Raw genomic sequence first — 14,518 nt, 5'->3', positions numbered from 1 at the left:
TCTCTGGATAAGTGTACGAGTCAACAAACAGTACATATATTACAATACATCTATCACTAGTGCATATATGAATAATGATATACGGTCTTATCGACACTGAGCATATGGTTGGATATGTCTGTTTTTTCTTCTTTCTCCTTTTCTTTCCTTCTATTTAACCCTTATTTATACAGGTCTCATTCTCAAGCTTCAGACAGTAGCAACAAGTAACAGAGATTCAGACAGATGGTACAGAGAGATGATAAAAAGACAGGCCATCTTAAGATTAATTGTTATGTTGTTAACAGGGTGAAGAGTTAGTCAAAATACGTATTAAATAAACAACAATCTAAATACTGAGCTGCTGGTCTCGACATCTGTTCTGCACTGTATCTCTGGATAAGTGTATGAGTCAACAAACGGTACATCTATTACAATACATCTATCACTAGTGCATATTATGAATAATGATATACAGTCTTATCGACAGATGGTACAGAGAGACGATAAAAAGCCAGGCCATTTTAAGATGAATTGCTATGTTGTTAACAAAGAAGAAATGTGTTAACAAGTTACCTAGCTCCTGTTGGCCTTTAGCCTAGCCTATATAGTCCTCTAAGGTAGGCTATTATACATAAGTGTACTGTACCAGACTTGGACTTTGATATTATGTATTTATTTTCACAGCATGTTTATTGGTATGCCAGTGGTGAAGCTCTGAACTGAATTGTGTTGTTTCGTGACATGACAATAACCGTCTATAACCGTCTGTAGCCACAGTGCCACCCCCGGCCTCCACCTTCAGCTCTCTCTGAGCCAGCCATCTCCCGCTGGGCGCACCCTCAGTGTCCCCTGGCCTGCCTTGAAAGCCCTCTTAGCCTTTAATAATATACCCATTGGGATCCACTACAGCGCTTGTTGTTGGGAAAGCTTGCTCCTTCTGTCTGTGCACATTCGTGCGTGTGCGTGCACAGCACAACCTCATGCAGGATCGAAGTGTGTGTTTACTGTTTACAGCAGGCGTGTACGTGTGGATGCATGTGTTTGCTTGCGATCCCTTCTCCTCTCGTCAACCAATACAGGACAGCGATATTCAAAATGATTCCTTCTTCTTTCTAAGCAGGTCATGAGTTTCTCTGGTTTACCGTTTCATCTCCCAGAGGCACACCGCGCCGGTTTATTGTTTGGTTTTCATTTTCTCGAGTGCGTCTACTTGGGCCTTTTCTTATTCGGCAATATAAAGGAGGCACAGAAAGAAAAAAACACACCCCGCAGCTAGTTTACAGAGAGAGAGGTGAGCAATGTGCGCAGCCAGGGAGTACGGTGTGTGCGTGCGTGTGCATGTGCGTGTGTGTGGATATACTTGAAGTGTCACACCAACGTATTTGACAGTCACATACCAACAGATTTCTTTTTAACTCTGCTCGATTTGCTTTTATGTGACAACTTCAAATTAGCCATACCAATGAGCCGCCAGCATACCACGCTCACAAACGTATTTTTTTTTGTTTCCTCCAGAAAATGTGCTCAAAAGCAATCAAAAGGCATTATGAGCAACTCACTTCCGTCCGAAGTGTTGCAGTGCAGGAGCATGACATTATTCTGTGATAAATGCTTCATTAGCATGGTGCCACCGTGGCTCTAGGTGTGACCGAGTTGATTTGCACGGAAATTGTCGCGTTTTTGATTTTCTATATCCCATTACATCAGCCGTGAAATTATATCAAATTCCGCCATAATATAGTAACTTACTGTGGAGGGGAGTTAAAATATGGCATTTGGAAGGGTTTTTCCATATTAATAAAGATCATGTGGTGGGTGTTAAAAAGGGAAAATAAGCCAAGCGAGACGGTGTCCTTTAAACAAGTACAGGCTGAATAATCTCTTTAGAATTAACATTTATTCATTTTGCTGTTATCCACGACAGGGGGTTTCTGTGTCTTGTGTATGAACGCGTACGGTTTCATACGATCCCATCTTATTTTTTACGTTATAGTATTTTTATTCTCCAATACCAAGAGCACTTTAGATGACTGAACCGCATAGATCTTTTATTGTCATGTAGAGCATGTTAAGTTCATGTCATGTTCCCTTGTTTCCATTTAAAGATGGACTGCCGTGATTTTTTTTTTTACGTTTTGTATGTGTCTATGGAGTTAGCATTACTCTAATAGACCCCCAGGTGTGGTTGGAATATCTCACAACGGGTAAGGGCTAGTAATAACAACAACAAATCTTCCTCCTAGTATAATCATAGTACCTGATAATCATGTTTTAGGGGACACAGCATCTTTAAAGGCGTCTCTCCCTCCCTCCCTCCAGGTCTCAGGTTACTCCTTAGCAGTCCGAGCTCTGGACAGTGGCATCCCGTCCATGTCCTCCACCGTCATGGTCAACATAGACATCTCTGACATCAACGACAACCCGCCCACCTTCTCCCCGGTCAACCTCACCACCGTCATACAGGTCAGTTTCATTTGAATTATAAACCACCGTCATACAGGTCAGGGCCCGGGTTGTTTAGAGTTTCATTTTAATTACAGGTCAGGGCCCGGGTTGTTTAGAGTTTCATTTTCATTTTAATTTCCATTTAATTATAACTTTTTGTTTCCAATTTCAGTTTAGTTTTGATTTGTTGTATGAAGGCTTAGATTTGGTTTAGTTTTTATTATTGTTATTGTTATTATTCATCTTTGTGTTGGTTTTGTAATAAATAATTGGGTAGTCAGGGCCAGGGACGAGATTTTAATTGCTCAGAAATCTAGCGAAAATAGCCTAACCTCAATTGCACCCAGAAAACCTTTGAATGTTCATTAGATTTTCTGTGGTCTGAAGTCTTCTGAATAATTAGCCTCAAAAAGTGGTCCACGGGTGGTGATGTCATCAGAATCAAGATCTGGATCAATCCATTTAAGAAAAAAAATATTTTTCATTGCTAATGAAAAACATTGGCAATGGTGAATGAATGATTCACCATTGGCACAATCCATTAAGACCTGAGGCCGATTCCAAAAAATGTCTTCTACACCTGTTTGCTATATCAGTGGTTCTCAAACCTTGATGACACCTAGCAGAGCGACATTTCCACACTATTATTATTATTATTCTATTTCAGGAGAACAAGCCGATTGGAACCAGCATCGTCCAGCTCGTCGTCATCGACCAGGACTCCTCCCACAATGGCCCGCCCTTCGACTTCCACATCCTGTCTGGAAACGAAGGCGGAGAGTTCGTGTTGGAGCAAGACGGCACGCTGTTAGCCAATCAGGTGTTCAGGAGGGACCTGGCCAGCCAATACGTTATCCGCATCCAGGTGAGAACCTACCTGTATGTCTGTCTGAATTGTTATTCAGATGGACAGTTATTTTGATCAACACGTTTGCCCGTGTTGCCACGTTTCTCCTAATTAAATGGTAGCAACATCAATACAGCTTGAATTGTGGCCATGAACTTATCCAACGACAACAAAATATTCTGTAGTTTTGGTTCTGAGAAGTGAAATCTCATCAAATGGCGGTCTGTGGCTCAAATGGCGGTCTGTGGCTCAAATGGCGGTCTGTGGCTCAAATGACGAATAAATAATGGGTCTCGATATGAAAAATGTTGAAAACCACTGCGTTAGATTAACCCCCCCGCCCCCCCCCCCCCCCTCAGGTGATGGACTCCGGTAAGCCCCGTCTGTCGTCGGCCTCCACGCTGACGGTGCGTGTCATCGAGGAGAGCCTCCACCGCCCCGTGGCGCTGCCTCTGGAGGTGCACATCGTCACCATGGAGGACGAGTTCCCCGGCGGCGTGATCGGACAGCTGCACGCCACGGACGCCGACCCCTACGACGCGCTGACCTACGGCCACGCCCCGCCCGCACAGGTTCGTTTTGAGTACTGACTCGGTGACGATGGAAATTGGAGATCCATGCCCACCCAGCTATGCCTAATACCACCTATACTGTCTGAGTCCATTTTATGCCCATATATGGAGAGGTCTGTATCTGGCTCTCTGTGTCCCTTTATTCCTATATATGGGGATCGTTTATTTATTTATTTTTCTATTTTATTTTTCGTTATTTCGTTAACTATAATAACCTTGCCACCCCCCCTCCCTCCCACCCAGGCCCAGCGTAGCCTCTTCAAGATATCTCCGCGCGACGGCAAGATCATCGCGCTGGGCGGGCTGGACGCGGGCCGCTACGCGCTCAACGCCAGCGTGAGCGACGGCCGCTTCGCCGTGCCGGTGCCCGTGAGCGTGCACGTGCGGCAGGCCTCGGCGGAGATGCTGCGCGAGGCGGTGACGGTGCGCTTCGAGAGCGTGTCGCCGCACGACTTCGTGGCCACGCACCTCCGGAACGTGCTCAAGGTCAGTGGGGGCGGGGAAGGAACACCAGGTGCATTCGCTTAACCCATTCTGACCTGAGATCAGATTCATACGAGGTTTCCACTGGACACACACTGGTCTGATCAACCCATTCTGACCCGAGATCAGATTCTAAAAATGTCAGTCGTTCTTCGATTTAGCTCGTAGCGCGCCACTCGGTGGCGCGATATGAGCTTGTAGATCTGCTATTTTTCAATAGCTAAAGCATGACATGATGCTGAACACCAAAACGGGTTCCCGGTCAGAATGGGTTAAGTATTTATAGGACCACTTCATCGCTTTTCATATAATTGGTCATGATAAAATGCCGCAAATGTTCTTTTCTACTCAGTCTGCGTCTCATAGGAGGACTGTGGGGCAGTTCAGAAACCCGTCCACCAGTGACATCATCGATGGGGAATCCAAGTTAATAGAAACTGCAGGCTTTCTAGTCCTGAAAAGTTGCAATGCAGTAGTGGAAGCCATCGTTCTCACGATAATACAAATCTAAATATATTTTTTTTAAACTCTAGCTCACTGGTGAATGGGTTTGTGAACAGAGTATTTCCACACTGCAGTATCGATACTTCTAAGGAATAAGTAAGTAATAAGTAATCAAGTACTTTTTCCCCCAAGGTGCTGCGCGCGGCTGCCGCCTCGGCGCAGAAGCAGGACGAGCTGCACGTGCTCAGTCTGCAGCCCGTGGGCGGCACGTCGCAGCTGGACCTGCTGGTTGCCGTGGAGACGGGAGGAGGGGGCGGAGCCGGGGGCGGGGGCTTCTACAAGGCGGCCTACCTGACGCAGAAGCTGAGCGCGTCGCGCCGACAGCTGGAGGAGGTGCTGCGCGTGTCGGCCATCTTGGACAAGAACTGCTCGGGGCTGGAGTGCCGCGGGGCGCAGTGCGAGCAGAGCATCGTGCTGGACTCGCACAACCTGGCGACCTACAGCACGCCCCGGGTCAGCTTCGTCTCGCCGCGCTTCCACCGCACGACGCGATGCACGTGTGCCGGTGAGGAGGAGGAGGGAGGGGCCTATACATACAGACGCACACACACACAACAACACGACGTAACGCATTGAGACTTGAGGACGATTCTACAAATGCCTTCTAAATCCTGACAGTTTTCTGTGTCAGTGCTGCTCAAACTATTTCATGTCAAGTATCCCAAAAATTATATGTAATTGGCCACCGACCCCCATCTGAAAATGTTGTTCCAGGGATCCCCCAGAAGCAAAGATTTGAGTTAAATACGTTCGCTCTGAAAGAATATATATTCAAAGATTTGTGCCACATTTCAGGATAATAAAAAAATTGCAGATCTACAAGCTCGTAGCGTGCTATGAGCTTGTAGATCTTCTAGTTTTCAATAGCTAAAGTGTAGCATAATGCTTAAAACACCAAAAGAGGTTCCCGTAGGCAGAGAACACTGACGTCACCAAATTTTGAGCGACGGCCCTTATTGGTTAGCGAAATACAAGGCTTCCTGTCTGCCGGAATTTCCAATGCGTTTCCTCAGGCTTCCATTTTTGAGCCGAATGCGAAGGAAAATACAAGCCTGCACACCCCTGCTACCAAACACGCACATACATGCAGTATGTTTAAATATGCATACCCACACATACAGTGCACGCACGCACGCACGCACACTTCCACACTTATTTTCTAAAAGCTGAGCCTTTAATGATCTCAGCTCATTATGTGCAGTCACAGCTCGGTATATCCACTGTCCTGTCTGCAATTACCATTCTGTTAAATCTATCCAACATTTGTTGAAGGCTTATTTTCCTTTTCCAACTTTCCCGAGTCTTCATCTGTCATCTCGCCACCGTCCAACTCAAATATTATACGTGTGACTAAGGACCAGTTTAATTTCCAGACATAAGATGTCAGGACAATTTTTGCGATTAGTTCATGGTTATGATTTTGCGTGCGTGTGTGCGTGCGTGCGCTAATATTCAGACAAAGCGCGCCCCAGTAATCTGATGAATATATTTCAAGTCCTTCAGAGTCTAAGGACTTTGTGGGCAGAGTCAATATGCTAACTTTTCTCTCTTCTCGTCAGTGCCACTTTGCTGCTGCTCAATATTTCATCTTTATTCAATTCCTCTCCTCTTTCTTCCTCTCGTTCACTCACTGTCGTCTTTCCTGCATCACTGTCCTCACCTGCTCCCTGTTCTGTCTCTCCTTGCCCCCCCCCCCTCTCTCTCTCTCCCCCCCCCCCCCCCCCCGCCTTCTCAAACTGGACACTACTTCCTGCCCAACACGTCTCCCTCTCTCCGTAGCACCGAGGTCCTAGCCTCGACGACCATACAGGCGTGTGCAAAGCCTCAATTTATGTAATTTAGATAGCATATTAACCCATTTTGGGCGGGAACCCCTTTTGGTGTTAGCATTATGTTATGCTTTAACTATTTAAAAGTAGCAGATCTACAAGCTCATAGCGTGCCACCGAGTGGCGCGCTACGAGCATGTAGGTCTGCTATTTCTTTTTAAATCGAAGAACCACTGACATAGAAACATAGCTTTTTCAGAAAACTGTCAGGATGTAGACATAGCACTCTATAGTGCATACTCATAGTTTCACTGTACAGATATTCAACTGTTGGACAGACGTTAGGCTCTTTCTTAGCTTGCTTCCGACCCTTGATGACCATGTTTTGTTCCCCCAGACGGGAGCTGTCCTCCAGCCTCAGAGCTCTGTGACGAGCAGCCCTGTCCAGGAGACATGCAGTGCGTGGGCACTGGGGCCACAAGAGGGCGCTATGCATGCCAGTGTCCCCCGGGCAAGCTGGGAGAGTGTGCAGGTGTGTATACATTTATGCTGTGTGTGCATGCGTGTGTGTGTGTGTGTGTGTGTGTGTGTGTGTGTGTGTGGCAGGCATGTCTTATATATGTATTTATATGAGAGAGAGAGGATACACATGACCCATTTGCGTTGTGCTCTCTCTGTCAAATGGAACAATCATGAGTTTCTTTATTATTCAGCTCCAGAGAGTTTAGATCTGACAAACTTTGCCCGCATGTGAACTTTCCCTAAATAACACACCATCTAGGCTGGGAATATAACATTGTTTGCAGGACTGTGAAGGATAAGTGAAATAATGAGACGCTAATTAAAGCAATAAACCACAAAAACAGATGCTTTCGTGTCAAATCACAACAATGTTGTCTCGAGACACTTTACATGTAGAGCAGAGAACCGACAGAGATCCCGCCTTGAGCAAGCAATATTTGGACAGTGGTAACAAAAAACTCCCCCTTAGGAAGAAACGTCAAGCAGAACCCGTCTCTATGGTGGGCGGCCATCTGCCTCGACCGTGTCGGGCGAGAGAAAGAGAGACAGAGAGGAGATACAAGTAGTAGCATTAGCATTATTGCGTTTATAAAATGGTAAACAATTCAGCAACATGAAAGTCGTAAACATTTGAATTAATTACATTTTCACTACAAGAATAATTCCTACATCAAAGCAGTCCCAGCAACTAACTATATACAGACAAGGAAGTAGCTGTGTGACACATTCCTCTTCCCTAGTCATAGGGAAAAACAAATGGGCTTCTAATCATTAAAGTAAAGTTATAAGCACTTTTGTGTATGGCAGAATGGTAATTTGCAGACAGGACAGTGGATACCGAGCTGTGACTGCACATAATGAGCTGAGCTGAGGTGTGTGTGTGTGTGTGTGTGTGTGTGTGTGTGTGTGTGTGTGTGTGTGTGTGTGTGTGTGTGTGTGTGTGTGTGTGTGTGTGTGTGTGTGTGTGTGTGTGTGTGCGTGTGCGTGTGCGCGCGCATGCTCGTGCGTGCTGAAAAAACTGAATTGTGTGTGCAGGTCACACGTCCCTGAGCTTCTCGGGAAACAGCTACATCAAGTACAAGGTGGCCGAGGGAGCGAAGACGGGAGAGCTGAAGCTGGGCCTCAGGATCAGGACGCTGCAGAGCCGAGGCATCATCATGTACACCCGCGCCGACCCCTGCACCATACTGAAGGTAGGTCTGACTACACTACCCATGATGCACCATACTGAAGGTAGGTGCAGCCCCTCTGACTACACTACCCATGATGCACCATGCTGAAGGTGGGATGCAGCCCCTCTGACTACACTACCCATGATGCACCATGCTGAAGGTAGGTGCAGCCCCTCTGACTACACTACCCATGATGCACCATACTGAAGGTAGGATGCAGCCCCTCTGACTACACTACCCATGATGCACCATGCTGAAGGTACAAGCAGCCATGCTGACCCAGGCAGGCAGCATTATGAAGGTAGATACATGTGGCATGGCAGTGGTTCTCAACCACTGTTTCGTGTCAAGGACCCCAAATTAATCTATGTATTTGGCCATAAAACCCCTGGGGCCCTTGACCCCTGGGACCCCGTCAAGGGCCCCAAGGGGTCCCTGGACCCCACTTTGAGAACTACTGAATCATAATGAAGGTACTGTAGGTGCACCCACGCTGACCAATGCAACATGCAGTACATACTGTGCTGAGCATGTGTGCACCCATGGGCGTGCACGGATCGACTGTGGACAGCAATGTGCCGCTTTGAAAGTTAGTTTTTTTTTGTACAGTTTGTTCATTTTATTTTGCACAGTGTACAGTATTTGGCCCGAGAACAGCAGCACAGACAGAGAGAGAAAGCTGGACAGTGAAAAGTTGTGAAACGGTTGAAAACGACGCAAACAGTACACCCAGCTGTGGCGTTGTTGTTGTTGTTCGCGTGTGTGCAGAAGCTTTCTTTAATTACAAAGTGATGATTGCGACGCAGATTCGCAATTGCGTTGTAGAATCGGCAAGAACAACAGCTGTGGATCATTACCGCTCAGCGCTACAGACAGTGAAAGGTCAACAACTGATCAACGGGATTTTATAAAGCTAAAGGTTGTGCTTCTCTTGTTTAAGCCGTGGGGCTCACTTAATAATAATAATAATATCATAAACTTCTGATAGTCGCGGGTGTTCTGTCGATGGTAGTTTCTGTTCAGTGAACAGCGCTGCACTGAATGTCAGAGAGAGACCTTTTTTTCTTCCTTTTCTGCGAACGATGCATCACGATTTCATCCGTCAATTGTATCCGATACACAGTGAATGAACCGATGCACTCGCATCGTGCACGTCTGTATCGATTTTCCGATACGTATCGATTATTTTCCACACACCTAGTGTGCACACATGCATCACACCGACACACGCATAAAACTTGCGCGATAAACGTTCAATTCCCGAGTGTTTAATTGAATCAAAATTAATCAAATGGAATACATTTGTACACTCTCAGATTTACGAATGGATAAATTATCGCTGCAAGGATTTTATTATCTACTGGAGGTAGACTCTGACTTACTATTCTCATAAACAAACATACTAAAGCCGTCACCCACAGGGGAGAAAAACACAAACTAATGTTATCAGCAACAGCCCCAATGTCTCTCTGAGCGGTAAGCTGTCAGCAGTGGCTGGAAATGTCTGCCGTATATCATTTCATATTCCTTGTGTTGTGTCTAACGGTATAGCTGTTGGCATGAATCATTCTGCCTTGTCAAGTCTATCCACTATCACTATTTCTTTCCTCCTTTTGTCACATATTCTAGTTCTCTTTCTGTATCATGTTTGTTTGTTTATCATATGCCATGTTCTTTGTCTTATGTGACTCCGGGTGACAAAATGGTCTTCAACTCGGCTAGAATGAAAAGCCAGAAAATAATTTCGTTTTTGTGTGAATTTCGGGTTTTTTCATATTAACACAATTCGAATGTTGAAGAAGGTTTTCCTTCCGACAGATAGTTGATTTAAAGTCATTAAATGGTTACATTTATATGGCAAAAGGCTTGTTTATATCTGTAACTTTGCCTGTGTTTTGGGGGCGGAGAGGTGCAGGCTCCGATATTTGCATAGCCTACAGTTTGGATTGGTCCTTGGAATGTCATTGTCCTCTAGTTTCACGATCTGAGCCCCGCCCATTAACGTGCTTGTGTGTTTGTAAACACAGAATTCTTCAACATGGCTATAGTAACTCAGCATCTCGCTTATTTCACGATTTGAATGGAGGAGCATTTGGGATTTTTATAGCCCCAATATGTTCCCTCAGTCCCTACGCTCATTCTGTAGCTACAGAATGAGCTGCTAAAACTCTGAGTGTGTAAAAAGCAAATGATCCCTATGAGCAGAGCTTTTACGTTTGGTACAAATTAAACCAAATGGACCTGTACCTAACTGTATACTGCAACTAAACCAGAGAACCCAGAGCAATGTACTGGCTGGATTGCCATGGAATTTATCTGTGCGTGCTCATGAATCCTAAATAGGGGTGGTTGATATGAAAGTTCTATCAATATACGATATAATTAATTGCTGTTTAAACTGTGTGTGTGTGTGTGTGTGTGTGTGTGTGTGTGCACACGTGCGCGTGCGTGCTCCAGTTGGAGGATGGTAAGCTGTGGTTTCAGCTGGACTGCGTGGGCACCGGCGGGGGCAGCGACAGCCCGGGCACCCTGGGCATCTCCGGCCGGCCCATCAACGACGGCAACTGGCACACCGTGACGCTGGAGCTCAACCGCAACTACACCAGCCTGGCGCTGGACGACAGCTACGTGGAGCGGCGCCGGGGCCCGCCGCGCTTCCAGCCCCTCGGACCCGACGGGGCCATCTACTTTGGTGCACAGGTAGGCGCTGTGAGCGTGGTGGAAACATGGGGGCCATCTACTTTGGTGCACAGGTAGGTGCTGTGAGCGTGGTGGAAACATGGGGGCCATCTACTTTGGTGCACAGGTAGGTGCTGTGAGCGTGGTGGAAACATGGGGGCCATCTACTTTGGTGCACAGGTAGGAGCTGTGAGCGTGGTGGAAACATGGGGGCCATCTACTTTGGTGCACAGGTAGGTGCTGTGAGCGTGGTGGAAACATGGGGGCCATCTACTTTGGTGCACAGGTAGGAGCTGTGAGCGTGGTGGAAACATGGGGGAGGGGCCATCTACTTTGGTGCACATTTAGGCGCTGTGAGCGTGGTGGAAACATGGGGGAGGGGCCATCTACTTTGGTGCACAGGTAGGTGCTGTGAGCGTGGTGGAAACATGGGGGAGGGGCCATCTACTTTGGTGCACAGGTAGGTGCTGTGAGCGTGGTGGAAAAATGGGGGAGGGGCCATCTACTTTGGTGCACAGGTAGGTGCTGTGAGCGTGGTGGAAACACGGGGGGTTTTCACCTGGACCATTATATTTTTTGTAAGATTTTCATAATGTTGCTGATGTGATTTTCTGATGATGATGTGCTGGTGATTTTCACCCCGGACGATAGGGCTTTAAGCAACGACTATTCAACTAGTCTACTAGTAAATCCATGACCTTGTTGGTACTAGTTGATAAGATTTTATTTTTTACCGTTTTTGTAGGCCTCAAGATCTGCTAGATTATAGTCATAGTCACCCATGTACACATGTACTGTACATGAAACTACGAGCGCTGTCCGCGGTGATCATCATCCATCCGATGTTCGGATGTTTATCGCATCACTCACTCCCGACATATTACCATTTCTGGCGAAACATTGTGTATAACATCGTGAGCTACTGCTAATACAAGTCGTTTCTTACAATGGAGGTCTGTGAGTGAGGAACCCGTATGTGAAAACATGCTAATCTGCCCGATTCTGCCCGGTGCAGCTAACTGGCCTCTATTGCCACCCTGTGGCACTCAATTGATTTAAAAAAAGATGTATGTACTGTATACATACTGTATATATATGTATATACTGTACGTATATAATGCATACTGTATATAATTAATTATTTAACCCTCTTTTTTGCCGTTTGCAGTGTTAACCCATTTAGACCTGAGGCCGATTCTAAAAAAAATCTTCTAAATCCTAAACGTTTTTTGAAAAATGTTTCTACATGTCAGTGGTGCTCAACCTTTTTCATGTCAAGGACCATTGGCCGTGGACCCCCATCTGAAAATATGTTGTTCCAGGGACCCCCCTCCCCCCCCTATAGAAGCAAAGATTTGAGCTACAAACGTTCACTGTGAAATAATATATATTCAAAGATTTGTGCCACATTTTCACGATTTTTCAAAAATTGCAGTTATTTTTCAATAGCTAAAGCATACCATAAGGCTTACAACACCAAAGGGCGTTCTCGTCCTGAATGGGTTAATGTGTTAAAAGAGAAATCATTAATATCTTAGGCCCCTCATCACTAAATGTTAAATCAAAGCTATTTGAGAATCTTATGGTATATGATATTCCTCTCCTCTCCTCTCCTCTCCTCTCCTCTCCTCTCCTCTCCTCTCCTCTCCTCTCCTCTCCTCTCCTCTCCTCTCCTCTCCTCTCCTCTCCTCTCCTCTCCATTAACATAGTTCAAAGTATACTTCACTTCACTTTAACTCCCGCTCTCTGTGGCTCTCTCTCTGCCCTTGCCTCCTTCCTAGTGCTTTACAGTAACTAAAGTACATTTCGTTAAGTACCGTACTCAAGTAAAATTTTGATGTATTTGTACTTTACTTGAGTATTTCCAATTTCCAGTACCTTTACTTCTACACCACTACATGTCATCTCAATATTGTGCTTTTTACCACACTACATTTATTTTAAATTAGTTACTATAGTTACTTCATTTTGGATTATTATTACAAAACATAGGCTACATTTAACCCATTCTGACCGGGAACCCATTTTCGTGTTAGCATTATGTTATGCTTTAACTATTGAAAAATAGCAGATCTACAAGCTCATAGCGCGCCACCGAGTGGCGCGCTACGAGCTTGTAGGTCTGCTATTTTTTGAAAAATCGAAGAACGACTGACATTTTTTAAATCTGATCTCAGGTCAGAATGGGTTAATCAGACCAGTGTGTGTCCAGTGGAAACCTCGTATGAATCTGATCTCAGGTCAGAATGGGTTAACCACTTCAGCCCTATATACATTTTGAATTTTTGACCTTTTGAAAACAGTCATCACTCCTCCGTCCCTCTCTCCCCCTCCCCCTCCCCTCCCCGTCAGGTGCAGCCTCCCAACTCGCGCAGCCTCACCGACTCCAAGAAGGGGGGCGCTCCGCGGGTGCTGGGCGGCTTCCAGGGCTGCCTGGACTCGGTGATGCTCAACAACAACGAGCTGCCGCTGCAGAACAAGCGCTCGCGCTACGCCGAGGTGGTCGGCCTCACGGAGCTGAAGCTGGGCTGCGTGCTCTACCCCGACGCCTGCCTCAAGCAGCCCTGCCTCAACGGGGCCGCCTGCACCAGCCTGCCATCTGGTGGTGAGTCGCTGGGAGCGCAGGCTCTCACACAGGAATGATGTGTGTGTGTGGGTGGGTGAATGAATGGATGGATGCATGGATTGATCCGTGGTGGGGGGGAAAAAAAGCACTCACGTCTTTTGAGGGGCGCTAGGCCCTCCTATGTCCAGCTTTGAGGGTCTGTGTGAACACAAACATTGTCCTCTAACACAAACATTGAATGCCGTTGACAATGAATGGCCAGTTTTGAGTGTTTGTGTAAACGCAAACATTGAAGACAAAAGTGAGGACGCAAATTGTGATTGGCCGGAATGAGATGATGTATGATGATAAGGGCGCCCCTCACTTCTCACGGGTGTGATTTTTACTTAAAGGACCTACCTTCATATAATTGGTCCTCACTAATGGTTATGATAAAATGCCATGATTTCTTTCTACTCTCTGTGTCTCATGGGAGGGCTGTGGGCAGTTCAGAAACCCGTCCACCAGTGACATCATCGATGAGGAATCGAAGCTAGGATTTCTATTCCTGAAAAGTTGCAATGGGATAATCGAAGCCATCGTGATAATAAAAAGCTATATATTTTTAAAATCTTGTTGATGATGTCTGCCTAACGATTACTTCCTGGACTACATGTTGTCTCAGTAAGACAGCCCTCCCGCTATCCACAAGGAGGAGAAGTTCACCAAAGCATTATGGGAATTGTAGTCCAAGAAGGGTATGAGCCCAGTGTCCAATACTAAAATATCTAAAAACACATATTACCCCACATATTACATATAAAACCCCCCAGGAAAGTGTTTCTTGCGTGAAAAGAGGGGTTAACGGGCAATTATGGGTGCTAGATTTGCCTGTACACCTCAAGTTTAACAGGCGTATACTGTAGGCCTACAGTAATATGCAGGGGTGATGGTATACATTACGGGAGTTTACCTGAGTTTGTGGGTAAGTTTCCTGT

The 14,518-nt window shown here is 46.0% G+C and overlaps 1 protein-coding gene across 5 annotated transcripts in view; it reads left to right on the top strand.

Annotated features, from left to right (window-relative positions):
- fat3a (FAT atypical cadherin 3a) overlaps window positions 1-14,518 on the top strand; it is a 238,986-nt gene that overhangs the window by 199,028 nt on the left and 25,440 nt on the right. For all 5 annotated transcript variants that reach the window (XM_080772601.1, XM_080772598.1, XM_080772600.1 and 2 more), the window contains exons 20-28: window positions 2,302-2,445; window positions 3,095-3,292; window positions 3,634-3,846; window positions 4,090-4,332; window positions 4,966-5,338; window positions 7,000-7,134; window positions 8,160-8,317; window positions 10,754-10,996; window positions 13,328-13,580. In XM_080772601.1, the coding sequence (XP_080628727.1) occupies window positions 2,302-2,445; window positions 3,095-3,292; window positions 3,634-3,846; window positions 4,090-4,332; window positions 4,966-5,338; window positions 7,000-7,134; window positions 8,160-8,317; window positions 10,754-10,996; window positions 13,328-13,580 (1,960 nt within the window). The remainder of the gene's footprint in view (window positions 1-2,301; window positions 2,446-3,094; window positions 3,293-3,633; window positions 3,847-4,089; window positions 4,333-4,965; window positions 5,339-6,999; window positions 7,135-8,159; window positions 8,318-10,753; window positions 10,997-13,327; window positions 13,581-14,518) is intronic.

Source organism: Protomyctophum bolini (genome assembly GCF_963924005.1).
Source record: "Protomyctophum bolini genome assembly, chromosome: 9".
Lineage (NCBI taxonomy): Eukaryota > Metazoa > Chordata > Actinopteri > Myctophiformes > Myctophidae > Protomyctophum > Protomyctophum bolini.
Note: the sequence above shows the minus strand (reverse complement) of the source record. Positions and strands in the feature narration are given on the sequence as shown.